At 46.6% G+C, this 25,873-nt stretch overlaps 1 protein-coding gene across 5 annotated transcripts in view; it reads right to left on the bottom strand.

The window, feature by feature from the left end:
- Positions 1-25,873, bottom strand: part of PHYHD1 (phytanoyl-CoA dioxygenase domain containing 1) — a 164,504-nt gene that overhangs the window by 30,868 nt on the left and 107,763 nt on the right. For all 5 annotated transcript variants that reach the window (XM_069237025.1, XM_069237024.1, XM_069237027.1 and 2 more), the window contains exon 9: positions 8,430-8,558. In XM_069237025.1, the coding sequence (XP_069093126.1) occupies positions 8,430-8,558 (129 nt within the window). The remainder of the gene's footprint in view (positions 1-8,429; positions 8,559-25,873) is intronic.

Here is a 25,873-nt window from a genome sequence, read left to right as displayed (position 1 = left end):
CATCCACATACCCCGTGCATCCACATACCCCATGCATCCACATACCCCATGCATCCACACACCCTCAATGCATCCACACACCCACCGTACATCCACATACCCCTTGCATCCACACACCCGCCGTACATCCACATACCCGTGCATCCACACACCCGCCATACATCCACATACCTGCCCATACATCCACACACCCCATGCATCCACATACCCGCCTTACATCCACATATCCCATGCATCTACACACCCGCTGTACAGCTACATACCCCGTGCATCCACATACCCCGTGCATCCACATACCCCATGCATCCACACACCCACCGTGCATCCACATACCCTGTGCATCCACACACCCGCTGTACATCCACATACCCATGCATACACACACCTGCCGTACACCCACATACCCCATGCATCCTTACACCCACCATACATCCACATACCCCGTGCATCCACACACCCGCCGTACATCCATATACTCTATGCATTCACACACCCGCCGTACATCCACATACTCCGTGTATCCACACACCCGCCGTACATCCATACCCTACATGCTTCCACATACCCCGTGCATCCACACACCCGCCGTGCATCCACATACCCCATGCATCCACATACCCTCAATGCATCCACATACCCCATGCATCCACATACCCTCAATGCATCCACATACCCTCAATGCATCCACATACCCGCCGTACATCCACATACCCCATGCATCTACACACCCTCAATGCATCCACATACCCCATGCATCGACACACCCACCGTACATCCACATACTCTATGCATCCACACACCCCATGCATCCACATACCCACCGTACATCCACATACCCCATGCATCTACACACCCTCTGTACATCTATATACCCCATGCATCCACATACCCCATGCATCCACACCCACCGTACATCCACATACCCCATGCATCCACACACCCGCTGTACATCCACATACCCCGTGCATCCACATACCCATGCATCCACACACCCGCCGTACATCCACACACCCCATGCATCCACATACCTGCCGTACATCCACATACCCCATGCATCTACACACCCGCCGTACATCTACATACCCCGTGCATGCACATATCCCATGCATCCACACACCCGCCATACATCCACATACCCCGTGCATCCACATACCCCATCCATCCACACACCTGCTTTACATTCACACACCCCATGCATACACACACGCGCCGTACATCCACATACCCCAGGCCTCCACACACCCGCCGTACATCCACATACCCCATGCATCCACATACCCTCCGTGCATCCACATACCCCATGCCACCATGCATCCACACACCCTCCATGCAACCACATACCCTATGCATCCACACACCCTCCATGCATCCACACCCCCCATGCAACCACATACCCTCCAAGCATCCACACACCCCCATGCAACCACACACCCTCCATGCATCCACATACCCCCATGCAGCCGCATACCCTCCAAGCATCCACCCCCATGCAGCCACATACCCTCCCATGCATCCACACCCCTCCATGCAGCCACATACCCTCCCATGCATCCACACCCCCCCCATGCAACCACATACCCTCCAAGCATCCACACACCCCCATGCAACCACATACCCTCCATGCATCAACACACCCTCCATGCATCCACACACCCCCACACCCCCACGCAACCACACACCCTCCATGCATTCACACACCCTCCATGCATCCACCCCCATGCAACCACATACCCTCCATGCATCCACACACCCTCCATGCAACCACATACCCTCCCATGCATCCCCACACCCCTATGCATCCACACCCCTCCATGCATCCACATACCCCATGCATCCACACACCCGCCGTACATCTACATACCCCGTGCATGCACATACCCCATGCATCCACACACCCGCCGTACATCCACATACCCGTGCATCCACATACCCTCAATGCATCCACATACCCCATCCATCAACACACCTGCTGTACATTCACACACCCCATGCATACACACACGCGCCGTACATCCACATACCCCAGGCATCCACACACCCGCCGTACATCCACATACCCCATGCATCCACATACCCTACATGCATCCACATACCCCATGCCCCCATGCATCCACACACCCTCCATGTAACCACATACCCTATGCATCCACACACCCTCCATGCATCCACACACCCCCATGCAACCACATATCCTCCAAGCATCCACACACCCCCATGCAACCACATACCCTCCATGCATCCACACACCCTCCATGCATCCACACACCCTCCATGCATCCACACACCCGTATGCATCCACATACCCCCATGCAACCACATACTCTCCCATGCATCCACACACCCCTATGCATCCACACCCCTCCATGCATCCACACACCCTCCATGCATCCACACCCCTCCATGCATCCACACACCCTCCATGCATCCACATACCCTCCCTGCATCCACACACCCCCATGCAGCCACATACCCTCCAAGCATCCACCCCCCCATGCAGCCACATACCCTCCCATGCATCCACACCCCTCCATGCAGCCACACCCCTCCATGCAGCCACATACCCTCCCATGCATCCACATACCCTCCCATGCATCCACACACCCGCCATGCATCCACCCCCATGCAACCACATACCCTCCAAGCATCCACACACCCTTATGCATCCACATACCCCCATGCAACCACATACTCTCCCATGCATCCACACACCCCTATGCATCCACACCCCTCCATGCATCCACACACCCTCCATGCATCCACACCCCTCCATGCATCCACACACCCTCCATGCATCCACATACCCTCCCATGCATCCACACACCCGCCATGCATCCACCCCCCCATGCAACCACATACCCTCCAAGCATCCACACACCCCCATGCAACCACATACCCTCCATGCATCAACACACCCTCCATGCATCCACACACCCCCATGCAACCACACACCCTCCATGCATCCACACACCCTCCATGCATCCACACACCCTCCATGCATCCACCCCCCCATGCATCCACCCCCCCATGCAACCACATACCCTCCATGCATCCACACACTCTCCATGCAACCACATACCCTCCCATGCATCCACACACCCCTATGCATCCACACCCCTCCATGCATCCACATACCCCATGCATCCACACACCCTCCATGCATCCACATACCCTCCATGCATCCACATACCCTCAAAGCATCCACACACCCCCATGCAGCCACATACCCTCCCATGCATCCACACCCCTCCATGCATCCACACACCCTCCATGCATCAACACACCCTCCATGGATTCACACACACCCATGCAGCCACATACCCTCCCATGCACCCATACCCCTCCATGCATCCACATACCCTCCATGCATCCACATACCCTCGATGGATTCACACACCCTCCAAGCATCCACACACCCCCATGCATCCACACCCCCTCCATGCATCCACACCCCTCCTTGCATCCACATACCCTCCATGCATCCACATACCCTCCATGGATTCACACACCCCCATGCAACCACATACCCTCCAAGCATCCACACACCCCCATGCAACCACATACCCTCCATGCATCCACACCCCTCCATGCATCCACATACCCTCCATGCATCCACATACCCTCCATGGATTCACACACCCCCATGCAACCACATACCCTCCAAGCATCCACACACCCCCATGCAACCACATACCCTCCATGCATCCACACCCCTCCATGCATCCACATACCCTCCATGCATCCACATACCCTCCATGGATTCACACACCCACCATGCATCCACCCCCCATGCATCCACCCCCCCATGCAACCACATACCCTCCAAGCATCCACATACCCTCCAAGCATCCACACCCCTCCATGCATCCACACACCCTCCATGCATCCACACCCCTCAATGCATCCACACCCCTCAATGCATCCACATACCCTCCATGCAACCACACACCCTACATGCATCTACACCCCTCAATGCATCCAAACCCCCCATGCAACCACATACCCTCCATGCATTAACATTTGATTTGCACTTATTATTAATGGATGAATTCATAAATTGATTATTGCTTGCTACCAACTTTATGATTTTGCCTTCTGTAAACATTTGAACCTTTGTTGGCGGGGGGGAAGCCAGCATGATGGATCTCCGCACCGTGAGGTTCTTGCGGCCCAGGCCTTTAATCATCAAAATCCGCCGACATCGGGCCCAGTGACAGCGCCTATTGGTAAATAAACTCCCAGCGGAGGGGAGGCTCCTTGAAGCCTCCTTGCCACGAGGCGCTACTGACTCCAGAGCAGAAGAAGCAACAAGCCTAGCCGAGCCGCGGTGCGATCAAGGCACTGATGGTTGCAGCTACTAGTTACCATGGCTGGCAGGTCCACAGCCCTCATACATGTGCAGCCATGATCTGGACATACTGCCCTGCCACCCGTCTGACTGGCTCCTACCCTTGGCTGCCAAGCTGAGACAATGCCACCGGGATACGCAACTCGTACCCACCCAGGCACACACTGGCCTCTGTGCCGCTATCACCCTCATCTACGAAAGCCACAGCCCAGACCAGACACTTCTGAATTCATCCAAACTATCCGGTGTTCCTCCCACAGCAAAAACGCAAACATTCACCCCTGACTTTCCACTGAAATGGTGCCAACCCGAAGTCCACTATTTAGGGGTGCTGATCTCCAGGGAAAGGAAGGAGGTAATCAGAGCAGACTATGCGGTAACACTAAATGCCATCACTGATAACGTCACACGCTGGATATCCTTATCACTATCAGTGGCTGGTCGCATTACTGATGAGAATGATCATCCAACCTAAATATCTATACTTCTTCCTAGACATCCCTGCACCTCTAGAGAGGAGGTTCGTTCAGCTCCTCAAAGCCCAATGAACACGCCTAGCAAGGGAGGTAAACACCCGAGTTCCCCCTTGAGCCCCCACATTTGGGAGAGTCCATGTTCTACTCCAAGCGGGGACACCTGGTCATCTGGTTGCTCGACCGTACCAACAGCTCGGCCTGAGGCTACATCTGCCATTGGGATCCAGATGTGGGAATGGACATCACAGACGCACGATGGCGTCGCTGCTGCATCCAAACTGTAAGATACCTCCGTATGACACGTGATACATTCCTGCATCGACTCCTACACTCCAGGGAGGCTGGGAGGCTGCGAGGCCTCGGACTGCCGCAATCATCTCCGAGACGGACGCGCCATGGTAGCAGATGTCCCACACCGTGCATGGTCCTCCGGCCCAATGCAGGGTTCCTTGGCCACATTTCAAAGTGCCTTGAAGTCATGGTAGGTCAACCTTTGCCACGGTCTCCTCCTGTGGCCTTCCCAGGTCCCACCGAACAGGTGGAACACTCTACAGGAGATGTGTTGCGTTGGCTCTACTCCCGGCCATGGCCAGAATTGCTTGTTGATGGGCAGAGGGAGGGAACCTACATTCAAGGACTGGCCAGGTGATCCCATTTATTGTAAGAGCGGTTATCTGTAGATGCTGAACTGCTCCCTCCTGGGACCCACTGACAATCTATTTACTACAGCAGACACCAGCAGCAAGAGAAGGTGCCTTCCGAGAGTACTCCAGGGGACACCGGGTTAACACAACGGGGCAGCGCACTTCTCCAAAGGAACCCCCGAAAAAGGAAACCAAGCTTCTTCATATTCCAGCAATGACTTCTAATTATTCATTTGATTGGTACTGCCAACCACCCTATGGCTGTCGCGGGCCTTGAGCGTTGAGTGTTGGGGGGATGGGGGAGCTGCCTACTGATGACAGGGAAGAAACCGCAATGGTTTTCATGGAATTGCTAACGCCACGAAAACCATGGTGGTAGGCCAGTTCATAGTGCCATGGGCAGTACTATGCTGGCCGCCGGACTGCAGATAACATCTCCAGCCTGGTGGCTCGTACCGCCATGGCGGTATGAGTGGACAGCCCGCCATTCTCATGAGGTGGCGGTATGTACCGCCAGCCTGTTGTTGGTCATACCTCCACATTATCCCCTGGTGGTCTTAATGACCCCTTAATCATTATCTGTCTTCTTTGAGGAGTCTAATCTGCTTCACGCCATTTAATTGTATCAATATATTGAGCGGCCTCAGTTGACAACTTGGATTCATCAGATTACGGTTTAAGGCCCCGAAATCTGCACAGAGAAAAGCTCTAACAATGTAAGGGGGCCGTAGATAAGTCATGTTATAGTGCTATGGAACTGAGTCATGTAAGGGCTCAGTATAACAGAACTATGTTAGGGCTCAGTATAACAGAACTATGATAGGGCTCAGTATAACAGAACTATGATAGGGCTCAGTATAACAGAACTACGATAGGGCCCTGTATAACAGAACTATGACAGGGCTCAGTATAACAGAAGTATGATAGGGCTCATTATAACAGAATCATGATAGGGCTCAGTATAACAGAACCATGTTAGAGCTCTGTATAACAGAACTACGTTAGGGCTCAGTATAACAGAGCAGTGTTAGGGCTCAGTATAACAGAACTATGATAGGGCTCTGTATAACAGAACTATGATAGGGCTCAGTATAACAGAACTATTGTAGGGCTCTGTATAACAGAACTATGAAAGGGCTCAGTATAACAGAAGTATGTAAGGGCTCAGTATAACAGAATTATGATAGGGCTCAGTATAGCAGAACTATGATAGGGCTCAGTATAACAGAACTATGATAGGGGTCAGTATAACAGTAGTATGTTATGGTTCAGTATAACGGAGCTATGATATGGCTCTGTATAACAGAGCGATGTTAGGGCTCAGTATAACAGAACTATGTTAGGGCTCAGTATAACAGAACTATGTTAGAGCTCTGTATAACAGAACTATGTTAGTGCTCAGTATAACAGAACCATGTTAGGGCTCTGTATAACAGAACCATGTTAGGGCTCTGTATAACAGAACCATGTTAGGGCTCTGTATAACAGAACTTGGTTAGGGCTCAGTATAACAGAACTTGGTTAGGGCTCAGTATAACAGAACTATGTTAGGGCTCAGTATAACAGAGCAATGTTACGGTTCAGTGTAACAGAACTATGATAGGGCTCAGTATAACAGAACTATGATGGGGCTCTGTATAACAGAACTATGTTAGGGCTCTGTATAACAGAACTATGTTAGGGCTCAGTATAACAGAGCAATGTTAGGGCTCAGTATAACAGAACTATGTTAGGGCTCAGTATAACAGAACTATGTTAGGGCTCTGTATAACAGAACTATGTTAGGGTAGGTATAACAGAAGTATGTTAGGGCTCCGTATAACAGAGCAATGTTAGGGCTCAGTATAACAGAACTATGTTAGGGCTCTGTATAACAGAACTATGTTACGGCTCAGTGTAACAGAGCAATGTTAGGACTCAGTGTAACAGAACTATGTTACGGCTCAGTATTACAGAAGTATGATAGGGCTCAGTATAACAGAAGTATGATAGGGCTCAGTATAACAGAGCAATTTTAGGGCTCTGTAAAACAGACCTATGTTAGGGCTCAGTATAACAGAACTATGATAGGGCTCTGTATAACAGAACTACGATAGGGCCCTGTATAACAGAACTATGATAGGGCTCAGTATAACAGAAGTATGATAGGGCTCAGTATAACAGAACCATGATAGGTCTCAGTATAACAGAACCATGTTAGGGCTCTGTATAACAGAACTACGTTAGGGCTCAGTATAACAGAGCAGTGTTAGGGCTCAGTATAACAGAACTATGATAGGGCTCTGTAAAACAGAACTATGATAGGGCTCAGTATAACAGAACTATTGTAGGGCTCTGTATAACAGAAGTATGTTACGGCTCAGTGTAACAGAGCAATGTTAGGACTCAGTATAACAGAACTATGTTACGGCTCAGTATTACAGAAGTATGATAGGGCTCAGTATAACAGAAGTATGATAGGGCTCCGTATAACAGAAGTATGTTAGGGCTCAGTATAACAGAGCAATGTTAGGGCTCTGTAAAACAGAACTATGATAGGGCTCAGTATAACAGAACTATGATAGGGCTCAGTATAACAGAACTACGATAGGGCTCAGTATAATGGAGTAATGTTAGGTTGTGTTGCAGGCAAGCCATGTTAGCGAGCAGTACAAAGAGCCATGCTATGGTGCTGTACAACAGGATCATGTTAGGGCTCAGTAACAAGAAACAATGTTAGCGCGCAGTACAACAGAGCCATCTTAGGGCAGCGCAGAGCGAAGCCAAGTTAGCACGCAGTACAACAGACCCATCTTAAGGTGCTGTAGAGCGGAGCCATATTAGCGCGCAGTACAACAGAGCCATCCTAATGTGCCATAGAGTGGAGCCATGTTAGCGCACAGTACAACAGACCCATCTCAGGCCGCCGTACAGCAGAGCCACATTAGCGAGCAGTAAAATGGCGGGTGTCCGAATGCTGCTTACTTGTGTGGGAGCCAGGGATGAACCAAAGGCAGCCATTGTCTTCTGTGGCATCCTCCAAAGCAATCCAGAACCCAGTCACCCTGCCCAGTTGTTCTGTATGAAGGAACGTGGCGTCCTGATGTGGAGTCACTGAAAGCACAAGGTATGAAAATGAGAAGATGTTGTGGCTCAGACTGCACACATCAGTGGATGAAACGTTGTGTGTCACATTGTTAGAAATGGGGTTTCTGGTTGGCGAGGGTATGCACCTAAGCCAGGCAGAACCCACCCACTCTAATCAGGGCAAGGGAGATACACGTCCAAGATAACCCCTGCTCACCCGCTTGGTAGCTTGGCACGAGCACAAGCAGTCTGGCCTATCCCAGAAGCAACGTGTAAAGCATTTGCATAACACACATGATGCACTATCCCCACCACAAAGGTATATGAAAATAAACTGGATTGTACACAACGCAATTTTTAGACCAAACACAACATGTCAATAATATCCTGCTACCTTAGCAGTTGTCAGAACGTTATACATTAGTTACTCTGCAGAACCAGCTGTAGCCACGTATAACACACAGGTTACTCATTATTCTGCAACATAAGCAGTAGTCAGGGATCACATTACTACACAAATGTACTTGTCATAGAAATATCATAAATGCCCATATCAGGAACATTATAAAACATATGGCAAGTCAGGAAAACATATTAGCATGTTATGCCCACAAAAGGAACATTAGCAAACGTTTATGTAGCATATCATAAAACAAACAGGTTACCATAAAAATCCATAAAGTCCATACTAGGGACACAAGAAATATGGATGTCTTTAAAAAGTACCTGGTTTGTGATGTAAAGGCACTCCTAGTGCCAAGAGGAACAAAATGGGGCCCCCGGCGCTCCGTGCGCTCACTTTAGGAGCCACTCTGATGATAGGGGGGGGAGGAGAGGGGCGCCATGCAGCCCCTCTGGTTTTATAACAGGCCCCTCCGGGGGGGAGGCCAACAAACAAGTGAGGCCACACAAAGAGACCTGCGGTGTGGGGGGCCTTCAGCGAGGCTTCCGCCCGCCCGCGGTCTCTGCCGAGAATAATCATGGCCTCGGTGGGGCAGGAGGAGCCTCAGATGAGGCTTCCTTCCCTCCTGCCCATCCTACAGCAGAAGACTCAAGGGGACCGGTGGGGCAGGGAGCCTCCGATGATGCTTCCTTCCTCGCCCGACGTCTTCCTCTTTAATCCAAAGTAGGTGTCTGCTTGTGCCCTGGGTCGTGCTCCACAGATCGCGATTCATCCCCGGGCACGGTAGGAGTGCGCTCGCTCCTTCTATGTCTCACTCGTGCCCCGGGGGCACTTCAAGAAGTGCGCTTTCGACGAGCTCGGTTTTCAACACGCCCGGGTCGCGGCGGTAATCTTCCAACAGCAATGCAGGAACGCGGTTCCAAGCGCGGCGCATCCTCACAGGAAGCGCTCTCAAAGTGCTAAAATATAGTTAAACAGAGCGCTCTCAGTGCTGGGGCATAAACAGAAGCACTTTCTAGGCACTTCACCCGATGATGGCAGGGGTCATGGCCCACAGCACCCAGCCCCAGTAACAAAAAGAAGCATAGGGCGGCAGGGCCCAGCAGCAGGCCAGCGCAAGCTGAATGCAGGCAGTTGGCAGTTCCTCAAAGTGACCAAGCAGGTCACAGGTCAGCAAAGCAGCAGCAGTCCATGGTGGTTCCTGGTGAGTCCCTCCAGCAGCATTGTGTCCAGTTCCAAAATGTCACCAAATTGTGGGGAAAATTCCACTGTATTTATACTCAGTTTACAGTGTGTTTTACAAAGAGGGGGAGAGGAGGTTCCAACGAGTTACAACTGGTTCTGGGAGTGTCCCCTCTCTCCTCCAGCACAGGCTCCAAACATCAGTGAGGAGTAAACAACCCTATTGTGCGAGGCCAGGGCACAGCCTTTACAAATGCGGTGTGCCCCGCCTCTCCCTTCTCTCAGCCCAGGAAGACTATTCAGTATGCAGATGCACCTCTGTGACACCTCCACCCCCCCTGTTTACAGGCTGTCTGAGAAGTATGCAGAAACCCCAACTGTCAGTCTATCCAGATGTGCATTGGAGTCAAGCTGCAAAACACCAGAGTCATAAGCACAGAGAGATGCTCACTTTCTAGAAGTGGCATTTCTGTAATAGTAATAACAAATCCACCTACACCAGTAAGCAGCATTTCTCACTACCATTACAACCATACCAAACATGCCTACGCCATCCCTAATAAATCAGACAATACCCCCCTAGACATAAGGTAGGGCATTTCCAATGCAATCCTATGAGAAGGCAGCACGCACAGCAGTGAGAAACCAAATAGGCTCTTTGTCACTACCAGGACAGGCCATGCTACTAGGCACATGTCCTGCCTTCTACATACATAGCACCCTGCACATAGGGCTAGCTAGGGCCTACCTGAGGGGAGACATACATGTAGTAAAAGGGACGTTCTGGGCCTGGCAAGTAAATTTAGATGCCAGGTCCCTGTGGCAGAAACCTGCGCACACAGGCCCTGGGCCAGCAGGCCTCAGATAGGTTTGAAAGGCTACTTCTGTGGGTGGCACAAGCAGCGCTGCAGGCCCACTAGTAGCATTTAATTTACAGGCCCTGGGTATAGAGATACCACTGTACAAGGGACTTATAGGTAAATTAAATATGCCAATTAGGTATCAAACAATCATACCAACTGTAGAAGGAACAGCACTTGCACTTTAGCACTGCTGAGCAGTGATAAAGTGCTCAGAGTCCTACAGCCAACAGCGAGAGGTCAGAAAAAACAGGAGGAAGGAGGCAAAAAGTCAGGGAATGAACCTGCCACAAGGGCCAGGTCCAACACACAATTGTGTGTTATGGACATAGTACACAGACATTCAACACGTGATAACAGACTGCGTGAAACTGAAAAACCACACTGACATTCAACATGTGATAATGCACTGCACAAGATGGACATAGCACACTGACATTGAACAAATAATAAAGCACTGCGTGACATGGACATAATACACTGACATTGAACATATGATAAAGCACTGTGTGACACAGACATAACACACTGACATACTACATATAATAAAGCACTGCATGACAGACATAAAACACTGACATTCAACATATAATAAAGCGCCTCACGAGATAGACATAACACAGTGACATTCCACATATAATAAAGCACTGCCTGACACAGACATAACACACTGATATTCATCATATAATAAAGCACTGCATGACACGGACATAACACACTGACATTCTACAGAGAATAAAGCACTGCGTGACACAGGCATAACACACTGACATTCAACATATAATAAAGCACTGCGTGACATGGACATAACACACTGACATTCTACATATGATAAAGCACTGCGTGACACAGACATAACACACTGTCATCCCACATATAATAAAGCACTACGTGACACAGACATTAACACACGGACATTCAACATATAATAAAGCACTGCGTGACACAGACATAACACACTGACATTCTACATATAAAAAAGCACTGCGTGACACAGACTTAACACGCTGACATTCTACAAATGATAAAGCACTGCGTAACACGGACATAACACACTGACATTCATCATATAATAAAGCACTGCATGACACGGATATAACAAATGGACATTCAACATATAATAAAGCACTGCGTGACACAGACATAACACACTGACATTCTACATATAAAAAAGCACTGCGTGACACAGACTTAACACACTGACATTCTACATATGATAAAGCACTGCGTAACACGGACATAACACACTGACATTCATCATATAATAAAGCACTGCATGACACGGATATAACAAATGGACATTCAACATATAATAAAGCACTGCGTGACACAGATATAACACACTGATATTCAACATATAATAAAGCACTGCATGACACAGACATAAAACAATGGCAGTCAACATATGATAAAGCACTGCATGACACAGACATAACACACTGATATTCTACATATAATAAAGCACTGCGTGACACAAACATAACACACTGACATTCTACATATAATAGAGCACTGCGCAACACAGATATAACACACTGACATTCAACATATAATAAGGCACTGTGTGACAGACATAACACACAGACATTCAACGTATAATAAAGCACTGCGTGACACAGACATAACACACTGACATTCTACAGATAATAAAGCACTGCGTGACAGACATAACACACAACATATAATGAAGCACTGCGTGACACGGATATAACACACTGACATTCCACATATAATAAAGCACTGCGTGACACGGATATAACACACTGACATTCTACAGATAATAAAGCACTGCGTGACAGACATAACACATAACATATAATAAAGCACTGCGTGACACAGACATAACACATTGACATTCTACATATAATAAAGCACTGCGTGACACAGACATAACACATAACATATAATAAAGCACTGCGTGACACAGACATAACACACTGACATTCTACATATAATAAAGCAGTGCGTGACACAGACATAACACACTGACATTCTACATATGATAAAGCACTGTGTGACAGACATAACACACTGACATTCAACGTATAATAAAGCACTGTGTGACACAAACATAACACACAGACATTCAACGTATAATAAAGCACTGCGTGACATAGAAATAACACACTGACATTCTACAGATAATAAAGCACTGCGTGGCAGACATAACATACTGATATTCAACATATAATAAAGCACTGCGTGACAGATATAACACACTGATATTCTACATATAATAAAGCACTGTGTGACACAGACATAACACGCGGACATTCAACATATAATAAAGCACTGCGTGACACAGACATAACACTGATATTCTACATATAATAAAGCACTGTGTGACGCAGACATAACACACTGACATTCTACATATAATAGAGCACTGCGCAACACAGACATAACACGCTGACATTCAACATATAATAAAGCACTGCATGACACAAACATAACCCACTGACATTCAACATATAATAAAGCACTGCGTGACAGACATAACCCACTGACATTCAACATATAATAAAGCACTGCGTGACAGACATAACACAGTGACATTCAGCATATAATAAAGCACTGCGTGACACAGACATAACACGCTGACATTCAACATAAAATAAAGCACTGCGTGACACAAACATAACACACTGACATTCTACATATAATAAAACACTGCCTGACACAGACATAACACACTGACATTCAACATATAATAAAGCACTGCGTGACACAAACATAACACACTGACATTCCACATATAATAAAGCTCTGTGTGACACAGACATAAAACACTGACATTCAACATATAATAAAGCACTGCGTGACACACACATAACACACTGACATTCAACGTATAATAAAGCACTGTGTGACACAGACATAACACACTGACATTCAACGTATAATAAAGCACTGTGTGACACAGACATAACACACTGACATTCTACATATAATAAAGCACTGCGTGACATGGACATAACACACTGACATTCTACATATAATAAAGCACTGCGTGACATGGACATAACACGCTGACATTCAACATATAATAAAGCACTGCGTAACACGGACATAACACACTGACATTCATCATATAATAATGCACTGCATGACACAGACATAAAACAATGGAAGTCAACATATGATAAAGCACTGCGTGACACAGACATAACACACTGATATTCTACATATAATAAAGCACTGCGTGACACAAACATAACACACTGATATTCTACATATAATAGAGCACTGCGCAACACAGATATAACACACTGACATTCTACATATGATAAAGCACTGTGTGACAGACATAAAACACTGACATTCAACATATAATAAGGCACTGTGTGACAGACATAACACACAGACATTCAACGTATAATAAAGCACTGCGTGACACAGACATAACACACTGGCATTCTACGGATAATAAAGCACTGCGTGACAGACATAACACACAACATATAATGAAGCACTGCGTGACACGGATATAACACACTGACATTCCACATATAATAAAGCACTGCGTGACACGGATATAACACACTGACATTCTACAGATAATAAAGCACTGCGTGACAGACATAACACATAACATATAATAAAGCACTGCGTGACACAGACATAACACACTGACATTCTACATATAATAAAGCACTGCGTGACACAGACATAACACACTGACATTCAACGTATAATAAAGCACTGCGTGACATAGAAATAACACACTGACATTCTACAGATAATAAAGCACTGCGTGGCAGACATAACATACTGATATTCAACATATAATAAAGCACTGCGTGACAGATATAACACACTGACATTCTACATATAATAAAGCACTGTGTGACACAGACATAACACACGGACATTCAACATATAATAAAGCACTGCGTGACACAGACATAACACTGATATTCTACATATAATAAAGCACTGTGTGACGCAGACATAACACACTGACATTCTACATATAATAGAGCACTGCGCAACACAGACATAACACGCTGACATTCAACATATAATAAAGCACTGCATGACACAAACATAACCCACTGACATTCAACATATAATAAAGCACTGCGTGACAGACATAACCCACTGACATTCAACATATAATAAAGCACTGCGTGACAGACATAACACAGTGACATTCAGCATATAATAAAGCACTGCGTGACACAGACATAACACGCTGACATTCAACATAAAATAAAGCACTGCGTGACACAAACATAACACACTGACATTCTACATATAATAAAACACTGCCTGACACAGACATAACACACTGACATTCAACATATAATAAAGCACTGCGTGACACAAACATAACACACTGACATTCCACATATAATAAAGCTCTGTGTGACACAGACATAAAACACTGACATTCAACATATAATAAAGCACTGCGTGACACAGACATAACACACTGACATTCAACGTATAATAAAGCACTGTGTGACATGGACATAACACACTGACATTCTACATATAATAAAGCACTGCGTGACATGGACATAACACACTGACATTCTACATATAATAAAGCACTGCGTGACGACATAACACGCTGACATTACACATAAAATAAAGCACTGCATGACATGGACATAACACACTGACATTCTACATATAATAAAGCACTGCGTGACATGGACATAACACGCTGACATTCTACAGATAATAAAGCACTGCGTGACAGACATAACACAGTGAAATTCAGCATATAATAAAGCACTGCGTGACAGACATAACACACTGACATTCTACATATAATAAAGCACTGCGTGACATGGACATAACACGCTGACATTCAACATAAAATAAAGCACTGCGTGACACAGACACAACACACTGATATTCTACATATAATAAAGCACTGCGTGACACAGACACAACACACTGATATTCTACATATAATAAAGCACTGCGTGACGCATACATAACACACTGACATTCTACAGATAATAAAGCACTGCGTGACACAGATATAACCCACTGACATTCTACATATAATAAAGCACTGCGTGACACAGATATAACACACGGACATTCTACAGATAATAAAGCACTGCATGACACAAACATAACCCACTGACATTCTACATATAATAAAGCACTGCGTGACACAAACATAACCCACTGACATTCTACAGATAATAAAGCACTGCGTGACATGGACATAACAGTGACATTCAGCATATAATAAAGCACTGTGTGACACAGACATAACACACTGACATTCAATGTATAATAAAGCACTGCGTGACACAAACATAACCCACTGACATTCTACAGATAATAAAGCACTGCGTGACAGACATAACACAGTGACATTCAGCATATAATAAAGCACTGCGTGACAGACATAACCCACTGACATTCTACATATAATAAAGCACTGGGTGACACAGGCATAACACGCTGACATTCAACATGTGACAACACACCGGAAAATGACTTGACTTCAGTGGAGGAAATTTAGGGGAAGTACAGAAGGAGTTTCATGCTAGTGAGTTGCATCTCATCATCACTGCACATGGATCGCTTTACACATAACAGTCACCTTACCTACTGCCAGACTGTATATTCTCAACACATCATCAGTACAAGCGACACTCCTTACCTACTGAGAGCTGTGTGTTCTGCACCGTATCACCACTGCAGAAGACTCAATACCTACTGAGCGGCGATGTTCTACACCACATCACCACTACGCAAGACTCTGCTTACTTACAGACAGCATGTTCTACACCACATCACCACTACACAAGACTCTGCTTACTTACAGACAGCATGTTCTACACCACATCACCACTACACAAGACTCTGCTTACATACAGACAGTATGTTCTACACCACATCACCACTACACAAGACGCTGCTTACTTACAGACAGCATGTTCTACACCACATCACCACTACACAAGACTCTGCTTACTTACAGACAGTATGTTCTACACCACATCGCCACTACACAAGACGCTGCTTAGTTACAGACAGCATGTTCTACACCACATCGCCACTACACAAGACTCTGCTTACTTACAGACGACAGCATGTTCTACACCAAATCGCCACTACACAAGACGCTGCTTACTTACAGACAGCATGTTCTACACCACATCGCCACTACACAAGACTCTGCTTACTTACAGACAGTATGTTCTACACCACATCACCACTACACAAGACTCTGCTTACTTACAGACAGTATGTTCTACACCACATCACCACTACACAAGACTCTGCTTACTTACAGACAGCATGTTCTACACCACATCACCAGGACACAAAACTCTGCTTACTTACATACAGTATGTGCTACACCACATCACCACTACACAAGACTCTGCTTACTTACAGACAGCATGTTCTACACCACATCACCACTACACAAGACTCTGCTTACTTACAGACAGTATGTTCTACACCACATCACCACTACACAAGACTCTGCTTACTTACAGACAGCATGTTCTACACCACATCACCAGGACACAAGACTCTGCTTACTTACAGACAGCATGTTCTACACCACATCGCCACTACACAAGACTCTGCTTACTTACAAACAGCATGTTCTACACCACATCGCCACTACGCAAGGCTCTGCTTACTTACAGTCAGCATGTTCTACACCACATCACCACTACACAAGACGCTGCTTACTTACAGACAGCATGTTCTACACCACATCGCCACTACGCAAGACTCTGCTTACTTACAGACAGCATGTTCTACACCACATCACAACTACACAAGACGCTGCTTACTTACAGACAGCATGTTCTACACCACATCGCCACTACGCAAGACTCTGCTTACTTACAGACAGCATGTTCTACACCACATCACCACTACACAAGACGCTGCTTACTTACAGACAGCATGTTCTACACCACATCGCCACTACGCAAGACTCTGCTTACTTACAGACAGCATGTTCTACACCACATCACCACTACACAAGACTCTGCTTACTTACAGACAGCATGTTCTACACCACATCACCACTACACAAGACTCTGCTTACTTACAGACAGCATGTTCTACACCACATCACCACTACGCAAGACTCTGCTTACTTACAGACAGCATGTTCTACAGCACATCACCACTACACAAGACGCTGCTTACTTACAGACAGCATGTTCTACACCACATCACCACTACGCAAGACTCTGCTTACTTACAGACAGCATGTTCTACAGCACATCACCACTACGCAAGACTCTGCTTACTTACAGACAGCATGTTCTACAGCACATCACCACTACGCAAGACGCTGCTTACTTACAGACAGCATGTTCTACACCACATCGCCACTACGCAAGACTCTGCTTACTTACAGACAGCATGTTCTACACCACATCACAACTACACAAGACTCTGCTTACTTACAGACAGCATGTTCTACACCACATCGCCACTACACAAGACTCTGCTTACTTACAGACAGCATGTTCTACACCACATCACAACTACACAAGACTCTGCTTACTTACAGACGACAGCATGTTCTACACCACATCGCCACTACACAAGACGCTGCTTACTTACAGACAGCATGTTTTACACCACATCGCCACTACACAAGACGCTGCTTACTTACAGACGACAGCATGTTCTACACCACATCGCCACTACACAAGACTCTGCTTAATTACAGACGACAGCATGTTCTACACCACATCACCACTACGCAAGACTCTGCTTACTTACAGACAGCATGTTCTACACCACATCGCCACTACGCAAGACTCTGCTTACTTACAGACAGCAGGTTCTACACCACATCACCACGACACAAGACTCTGCTTACTTACAGACAGCATGTTCTACACCACATCACCACTACACAAGACTCTGCTTACTTACAGACAGCATGTTCTACACCACATCACCAGGACACAAGACTCTGCTTACTTACAGACAGCATGTTCTACACCACATCGCCACTACACAAGACGCTGCTTACTTACAGACAGCATGTTCTACACCACATCGCCACTACGCAAGACTCTGCTTACTTACAGACAGCATGTTCTACACCACATCGCCACTACGCAAGACTCTGCTTACTTACAGACAGCATGTTCTACACCACATCGCCACTACACAAGACGCTGCTTACTTACAGACGACAGCATGTTCTACACCACATCGCCACTACACAAGACTGCTTACTTACAGACGACAGCATGTTCTACACCACATCACCACTACACAAGACTCTGCTTACTTACAGACAGCATGTTCTACACCACATCGCCACTACGCAAGACTCTGCTTACTTACAGACAGCATGTTCTACACCACATCACCACGACACAAGACTCTGCTTACTTACAGACAGCATGTTCTACACCACATCACCACTACACAAGACGCTGCTTACTTACAGACAGCATGTTCTACACCACATCACCACTACGCAAGACTCTGCTTACTTACAGACAGCATGTTCTACAGCACATCACCACTACGCAAGACTCTGCTTACTTACAGACAGCATGTTCTACAGCACATCACCACTACGCAAGACGCTGCTTACTTACAGACAGCATGTTCTACACCACATCGCCACTACGCAAGACTCTGCTTACTTACAGACAGCATGTTCTACACCACATCACAACTACACAAGACTCTGCTTACTTACAGACAGCATGTTCTACACCACATCGCCACTACACAAGACTCTGCTTACTTACAGACAGCATGTTCTACACCACATCACAACTACACAAGACTCTGCTTACTTACAGACGACAGCATGTTCTACACCACATCGCCACTACACAAGACGCTGCTTACTTACAGACAGCATGTTTTACACCACATCGCCACTACACAAGACGCTGCTTACTTACAGACGACAGCATGTTCTACACCACATCGCCACTACACAAGACTCTGCTTAATTACAGACGACAGCATGTTCTACACCACATCACCACTACGCAAGACTCTGCTTACTTACAGACAGCATGTTCTACACCACATCGCCACTACGCAAGACTCTGCTTACTTACAGACAGCAGGTTCTACACCACATCACCACGACACAAGACTCTGCTTACTTACAGACAGCATGTTCTACACCACATCACCACTACACAAGACTCTGCTTACTTACAGACAGCATGTTCTACACCACATCACCAGGACACAAGACTCTGCTTACTTACAGACAGCATGTTCTACACCACATCGCCACTACACAAGACGCTGCTTACTTACAGACAGCATGTTCTACACCACATCGCCACTACGCAAGACTCTGCTTACTTACAGACAGCATGTTCTACACCACATCGCCACTACACAAGACGCTGCTTACTTACAGACGACAGCATGTTCTACACCACATCGCCACTACACAAGACTGCTTACTTACAGACGACAGCATGTTCTACACCACATCACCACTACACAAGACTCTGCTTACTTACAGACAGCATGTTCTACACCACATCGCCACTACGCAAGACTCTGCTTACTTACAGACAGCATGTTCTACACCACATCACCACGACACAAGACTCTGCTTACTTACAGACAGCATGTTCTACACCACATCACCACTACACAAGACTCTGCTTACTTACAGACAGCATGTTCTACACCACATCACCAGGACACAAGACTCTGCTTACTTACAGACAGCATGTTCTACACCACATCGCCACTACGCAAGACGCTGCTTACTTACAGACAGCATGTTCTACACCACATCGCCACTACGCAAGACTCTGCTTACTTACAGACAGCATGTTCTACACCACATCGCCACTACGCAAGACTCTGCTTACTTACAGACAGCATGTTCTACACCACATCACAACTACGCAAGACGCTGCTTACTTACAGACAGCATGTTCTACACCACATCGCCACTACGCAAGACTCTGCTTACTTACAGACAGCATGTTCTACACCACATCGCCACTACGCAAGACTCTGCTTACTTACAGACAGCATGTTCTACACCACATCGCCACTACGCAAGACTCTGCTTACTTACAGACAGCATGTTCTACACCACATTGCCACTACGCAAGACTCTGCTTACTTACAGTCAGTATGTTCTACACCGTATCACCACTACGCAAGACTCTGCTTACTTACAGACAGCATGTTCTACACCACATCGCCACTACACAAGACTCTGCTTACTTATAGACAGCATGTTCTACACCACATCGCCACTACACAAGACTCTGCTTACTTATAGAGAAAGTGTATGTTCTGTGCCACATCACTAGGACACAAGTGTGAGGAAATGGGGAGTATTATATGATGTGGTTGTACGACCTGTGTGATACACTTATCAACCCCTTTAGGACAAGTTAGGATTTATTTGTCAAACTTTTAGCTCAACCTGGTTTAGCTGTAGCTCTGAGCAGTGAGGCTTACAGAAAGGAACATGTGTAATGCATTCAAATGGCACCAAGAAATCAACAACACTCAAGAAATGCAACACCAATTAATAAAAATATAGTATGTTTTTATAATTTATGACACCAAAATGAAAAGATCCACCAGAGGGTTCTGGAGATATAGATTTTACAAGAAACAACAGGAGAGGACTTTTTACTTAACCACGAACAACCAATGGAAAATTCAACTAATTTGATACACCAGAAACGTTTTAAAGCAAACTGTTAGAAATGGGGTCTTTGGTTGGCAGTCAGGTTGCCCCCTGTCCAAGCAAGGACCCTCACTCTAGTCAGGGTAAAGGAGAATCACCCTCAGCTAACCCCGCTCACCCCCTTGGTGGCTTGGCACGAGGGAGGTGTGAACAGCCCAACTGTCAAACTGACCCAGACAGGGAATCGACAAACAGGCAGAGTCACAGAAATGGGTTCACCGATTGCCCTACACGGGTGGCTTCCCTTCTAAAGCTTGCCTTTTGGGCCAACCCCCCATCTGGCTTCCTGCCGCAAACATGTAACACCTCCTCCAGTGGCAGGCCTCTGTTGTTACGTGTTCTGGGAGTCATTGACAAAAATCCCCGGGCAGGGAGAAGGCCGTCTCGTGGCCAGCCTCAGCAAATGCCCACTGGAAAACTGAGTAACAGAGTGGCACCTTTCTAAAAGTTGCATGTGGCAACAAGTTACATTAATTACGAAGTCAGGCTAATGTAACAAGTTGTTTGATAACTTGAAGTATAACTTGAAGTATCAACTTTGGTAGCCCCTTAGCACTGCTGAGTTGTCAGCGTGTAACTGTACTCGCCAATGGGGCTACCAGTCTCTCTCCCAGTAAAAACGACAACTGAAGAGTTTTACTCCTAGAGCATGTTAAACATATGTTCTACTGTTCTAACATGCTGCACCCTGCGTTAGACTCCTGTGCCTGCTGTGGGGATGACTTAGACACATCAGAAAAGGAGCTTGGACCTTGCCATTGCTTAAAATGGCAAAGTTGAGTTATCACTTTAAAAACTTTAAAAAGACAGGGAGCCATGTTTTGTCTTGTCTTCCTCAGGGCAGCACAATAAGTGCTGCAATCCTTGCAGGGACTCTAACTTACACGCCACAGGTTTCCTGGTAGCCTTTACTAGGCCCCTAGCAGTAAGTTAGCTTCCCAAATGGGTATACGCCAATCAAGCAGACATGTATAAGGGTGAGGGCACTGGCACTGGCACGGAGGTCTGATTAGCAGGCATCAGTGCACTCTCAGAGTCGTCAGACCAGCAGCATCAGTCCAAAACGTTCGGGTGACCATAAAAATGAGGTGTTTTCTTACAACAAGACTGTTTGCCTACAGACTGTATGTTCTGCACTACAAGATTCTCCTTACCTTAGATAGTCTGTGTGCACACCTCACCAGAACACATCACACCCATACAGACTGTATGTTCTGCACACATCACCTGTACGCATCAAACCACTTCCCTAGAGACGGACTGTATGTTCTGTGCCAGTACGAGACTCTCCGTATCTCCCACTGGACTGTATGTTGTGCACAATATCATCAGTATTCAAGACTCTCCCCAATCAATCATGAGTTTGTCTGGCGCGCCCGTGAGGGTATCGCGCCGCCGTACCTACTGCGTAGGTCTCAGACGGAGCTGAAAGAGCCAGGTCTTGAGCTGCTTTCTGAAGTACTAGATGGAAAAAGAGCGGTCCTTAGGTGGATGGGGAGACTGTTCCAGGCTCCTGCTGCCAGAAAGGAGAAGGCATGTCCTCCACAGTTGCTCCTGCGGATGTGGGGCGTGGGGGCGAGGCAGAGGGAGGTGGAGCGCAGGTGTCTGGAGGGTGGTGAAAGTCAAGTTGGTGGTTGAGGCAGGTCGGTCCTTCGTTATGTAGGGCATTGTAGGTGAGTGTCAGCAGCTTGAATTGGCAATGGTTTTGTACGGGGAGGAGTTCCTGAGGTGTGAGGATATGTGGGTTTGCCTTGGGAGGTCGAGGATGAGCCTGGCTGTTATGTTCTGGATGATTTGAAGTATTTTTGTGAGGTGTTTTCTGTAGTGAAGGCGGTTGGTGACGAGGGCTTGTGTGACAGTGCGCCTGGTGTTGGTGGGGAACCACTTCAAGATCTTACATAGCAACCGGAGGGTGCGGAAGCAGGAGGAAGATACTGCTTCTGCACCCTCCCATTGCTACTCCTTCCTTTAGATAGTCTGTATGCAGACCTCACCAGTACACATCATACGCACACATCACCACTGAACATCACACCCATATAGAATGTATGTTCTGCACACATCACACTCATACAGATGGACAGTAGGTTCTACATACATCACCACAGCACATCACTCATATAGACAATTTGGTCTGCACACATCACCAGTACACATCACACCCATACAGACGGACTGTATCTTCTGCACACATCACAAGTGCACAAGACTCCTTACCTATCGGAATCTATGTTCTACATACTTAATCAGTACATTTAAGATTCTCCTTCCCTACAGGCGGACTGTATATTCTGCACACATCACCAGTACATATCACATCTCTACAGACGGACTGTATATTCTGCACACACCACCAGTACACATCACATCTCTACAGGCGGACTGTATATTCTGCACACATCACCAGTACACATCACATCTCTACAGACGGACTTTATACTCTGTACACATCACCAGTACACATCACATCTCTACAGGCGGACTTTATATTCTGTACACATCACCAGTACACATCACATCTCTACAGGCGGACTGTATATTCTGTACACATCACCAGTACACATCACATCTCTACAGGCGGACTGTATATCCTGCACACATCACCAGTACACATCACATCTCTACAGGCGGACTGTATATCCTGCACACATCACCAGGACACATCACATCTCTACAGGCGGACTGTATATTCTGCACACATCACCAGTACACATCACATCTCTACAGGCGGACTGTATATTCTGCACACATCACCAGTACACATCACATCTCTACAGGCGGACTGTATATTCTGCACACATCACCAGTACACATCACATCTCTACAGGCGGACTGTATATTCTGCACACATCACCAGTACACATCACATCTCTACAGGCGGACTGTATATTCTGCACACATCACCAGTACACATCACATCTCTACAGGCGGACTGTATATCCTGCACACATCACCAGTACACATCACATCTCTACAGGCGGACTGTATATCCTGCACACACCACCAGTACACATCACATCTCTACAGGCGGACTGTATATCCTGCACACACCACCAGTACACATCACATCTCTACAGGCGGACTGTATATCCTGCACACACCACCAGTACACATCACATCTCTACAGGCGGACTTTATATCCTGCACACACCACCAGTACACATCACATCTCTACAGGCAGACTGTATATTCTGCACACATCACCAGTACACATCACATCTCTACAGGCGGACTGTATATTCTGCACACATCACCTATACAAATCACATCTCTACAGAAGGACTGTATATTCTGCACACATCATCAGTACACATCACATCTCTACAGGCAGACTGTATATTCTGCGCACATCCCCGGTACACATCACATCTCAAAAGGCAGACTGTATATCCTGCACACATCACCAGTACATATCACATCTCTACAGACAGACTGTATATTCTGTACACATGATCAGTACATTTAAGATTCTCCATACCTACAGGTACACTGTATATTCTGCACACATCACATCTCTACAGACGGACTGTATATCCTGCACACATTACCAGTACACATCACATCTCTACAGACGGACTGTATATTCTGCACACATCACATCTCTACAGGCGGACTGTATATTCTGCACACATCACCAGTACACATCACATCTCTACAGGCGGACTGTATATTCTGCACACATCACCAGTACACATCACATCTCTACAGGCGGACTTTATACTCTGTACACATCACCAGTACACATCACATCTCTACAGGCGGACTTTATATTCTGTACACATCACCAGTACACATCACATCTCTACAGGCGGACTGTATATTCTGTACACATCACCAGTACACATCACATCTCTACAGGCGGACTGTATATCCTGCACACATCACCAGTACACATCACATCTCTACAGGCGGACTGTATATCCTGCACACATCACCAGTACACATCACATCTCTACAGGCGGACTGTATATCCTGCACACATCACCAGTACACATCACATCTCTACAGGCGGACTGTATATTCTGCACACATCACCAGTACACATCACATCTCTACAGGCGGACTGTATATTCTGCACACATCACCAGTACACATCACATCTCTACAGGCGGACTGTATATTCTGCACACATCACCAGTACACATCACATCTCTACAGGCGGACTGTATATTCTGCACACATCTCCAGTACACATCACATCTCTACAGGCGGACTGTATATCCTGCACACATCA

The sequence above is a fragment of the Pleurodeles waltl genome, chromosome 6 (assembly GCF_031143425.1).
Source record: "Pleurodeles waltl isolate 20211129_DDA chromosome 6, aPleWal1.hap1.20221129, whole genome shotgun sequence".
Classification (NCBI taxonomy): domain Eukaryota; kingdom Metazoa; phylum Chordata; class Amphibia; order Caudata; family Salamandridae; genus Pleurodeles; species Pleurodeles waltl.
This window is presented reverse-complemented; position numbering and strand designations above follow the sequence as displayed.